This window comes from Physeter macrocephalus, chromosome 14 (assembly GCF_002837175.3).
Source record: "Physeter macrocephalus isolate SW-GA chromosome 14, ASM283717v5, whole genome shotgun sequence".
Taxonomy (NCBI): domain Eukaryota; kingdom Metazoa; phylum Chordata; class Mammalia; order Artiodactyla; family Physeteridae; genus Physeter; species Physeter macrocephalus.
Window position 1 is genome coordinate 81,520,198 of NC_041227.1, and position 3,046 is coordinate 81,523,243.

The 3,046-nt window shown below is 48.9% G+C and overlaps 1 protein-coding gene across 1 annotated transcript in view; it reads left to right on the forward strand.

The window, feature by feature from the left end:
* The window catches only part of PLD6 (phospholipase D family member 6), a 9,678-nt gene extending 8,961 nt beyond the window's left edge, over positions 1-717 (forward strand). Inside the window, exon 2 of the mRNA XM_055089764.1 lies at positions 539-717. Within this exon, the coding sequence (XP_054945739.1) occupies positions 539-717 (179 nt within the window). The remainder of the gene's footprint in view (positions 1-538) is intronic.
* The last annotated feature ends 2,329 nt before the right edge of the window (positions 718-3,046 follow it).

Genomic DNA, 3,046 nt, shown 5'->3' on the forward strand with positions numbered 1-3,046 from the left:
GGAGAGACATTCTCACCCAACTAGGGAGCCCCCAACCCTTCTGGGGGGCCGCAGGGGAGCCGAGGATGTGAGAAGAGCTGGGAGGAGGTGTGGGCGGCCCTGGGCACCGTCTGTCCGTAGGGACTCACAGTGGTTGGAGATGGTCTGTCTGTGCTGGTCTGGGAAAGGCCACTGGCCACATGGTGTCCAGTGCCTCATGGGACTGAGACACCGAATTTTTAACTTTACTTAATTTTAATTTTTTTTTTTGGATCCTAAAGTCAAGTGCAATTATTGAGAGATGCACACTTTAAAAAAAAATATTTATTTATTTATTTGGCTGCGCCAGGTCTTAGTTGCGGCATGCGGGATCCAGTTCCCCGACCGGGGCTCGAACCTGGGCGGCCTGCGTTGGGAGTGTGGAGTCTCAACCACTGGACCGCCAGGGAAGTCCCACTTAATTTGAATTTAAATGTAAATCTCACAAGACTCTAGCAGCCGGGTCCTGCAGAGCGCCAGCTTCCGTGTGCTGTTCCACCTGGTGGCTCCCCTTCCCCAGCCTCGACCCAGCCCCAGCGGGAGCCAGACGGGCCGGTGCCCCGCCCAGCCCTGCGGTCCGAGATCCGCGGGGTCAGCACACCACCACGCCCCGCCCTGAGCGCGCAGCCAGCAGATCTTCCGATGCTACTAAATCATCGCTCTGTTTGCCCCCGAGTCTCGCTCTCTGCGGCCGGCTAGGCATCTGGTCTCCCACACATCTGCGGCTCTCGTGGCAGGAGCATGGGAAGCCGGTCAGAACGAAACCCGCAGCCTCCGCAGATGTGCTCCTCTGACGTGGGCACCCGCCCGCCTTTCCTATCAGGGGCCAAGAATACTCAGGCTGCTAATTTGAACGCAAATAGTGAACTTCTCTCTCTCTCGCCTCTTTGGGCACTTATTCCGTAATTTCGGTTTTCAGAAACAAAACCCTCCCGTATGCAAAGTTCGTAGGTGGCTGTGGCCTCCAGGATGTTCCTCGTAAAACAAATGCGTCTTGCCTGTGGTTTTACAGTTTCATAATCATCCCACGTAGCCGTGGCACAGTTCCAACGGAAGGCTGGCACAGAGCCGCCGGTGAAGGGGCGCGGACGCGGAGTGTTTAGACCGGCAGCGAGTATAGACCGGGGTGTCTCAGCACCAGCACGATTCACATTCGGGCGCGGTCGTTCTTTGCCGTGAGCCCATCCCGTGCACTGTCGGATGTCTGCTAGCGTCGCTGGCCTCCACCCCCCACAGCACCCTTGAGACGAGCAAAAATGTCTCCAGACATTGTCACACGTCCCCTGGCGGGCGGCAGAATCGCGTGGGTTGTAGACAAAACCTGGGGAAAGAGTAGGACTCCGCAGACACCCCTCTTGGGGAGGAAAGTGCAAAGCCTCTGGAGCCCAGCGAGCAAGCTGAACCCCTAGACAGTGTTGTGTGTGGGTTCCTGGCCTTAAACAGGAGAGACTCACGCCGACGCTTGTCATGCACTGTTCTGCCTGTCCGGTGCTGGCTGTGTGCAGATGAATAAACAGATAAGCTTATTATTTCATTCAACAAGTATTTATTGCCTACTGTGTGCCAGGCACTGTTCTAAGCACTGGTCGTATTAGTCAAAGTTCTCCAGAGAAACAGAAACAATAGAATTTATATATATATATATATATATATATATATATATATATATATATATATATACATACACACACGTATCCTACTTATATGGAAATGCAAAGAAGCTAGAATATTCAAAACAACTCTGAAAAAAGAGCAAAGTTGGAGAACTGACACAAGATTGCTTAAAGCTACGCTAATCAAGAGAGTGTGCTATTGGTGTAGAGCAGACAACTAGGTCAGTGGAACAGAACAGAGTCTAGAAATAGACCCACAGATCTGGACAAGTGAATTTCAACAAAGGTGCAAAGGAAATTCAGTGAAGAAAGGCTAGCCTTTCAACAAATGGTGCTGGAACAACTGAAGTCTGTATGCAGAAAAAAAAAAACAAAAACAAAAAACAAAAAACAAAAAAAAACTTGGATCCATATATAAAAGTTAATAGGGGGAGGGATAGATTGGGAGTTTGGGATTGACATGTACACACTGCTCTATTTAAAACAGACAACCAAGGTTTCCCTGGTGGCGCAGTGGTTGAGAATCTGCCTGCCAATGCAGGGGACACGGGTTCGAGCCCTGGCCTGGGAAGGTCCCACATGCCACGGAGCAACTAGGCCCGTGAGCCACAACTACTGAGCCTGCGCGTCTGGAGCGTGTGCTCCGCAACGAGAGGCTGCGACAGTGAGAGGCCCGCACACCGCGACGAAGAGTGGCCCCCGCTCGCCGCAACTAGAGAAAGCCCTCGCACAGAAACGAAGACCCGACACGGCCAAAAATAAATAAATAAATAAAACTTTCAAAACCCCCCAAAAAACAGACAACCAACAAGGACCTACTGTAAATAAATAAATATTAATACAAAATATTGTTAATATACCATTACACAAAAATCAACATAATACACAAAAATCAACACAAAAGGGGTCATGGACCTAGATGTAAAGCCTAAAAGTATAAACTTCTAGAAAAATATATGAGAAAACCTTGGTTAGGCAAAGATTCCTTAGATACGACACCAAAAGCACGAACCATAAAAGAAAAAAAATGGTAAATCGATTTCATTCAAATAAAACACTTCGGCTCTTCGGTAGATGCTGTTCAAGAGAATGAAAAGACAAGCCACAGACAGGAGAAAATACCTGCAAATCAAATCTCTGATGAAAGACTTTTATGCAGCATACGTAAAGAACAGTCATATCCAATAATAAGAAAATAAGCAACCCAATTTTTTAAAGTGGGCAGAAGCTTTGAACAGACACTTCATCAAAGAAGATATACAACGGCCAGTAAGCACGTGAGAACATGCTCAACGTCATTCGTCGTTAGGGAAACGCGACTTAGACCCCTAAGGAGACACGTCTGCCCACCTATTGGAACGGCTGCCGCACCGAGTGCCGGCGAGGACATGCAGGAGCGGGACTCAAAACACAGA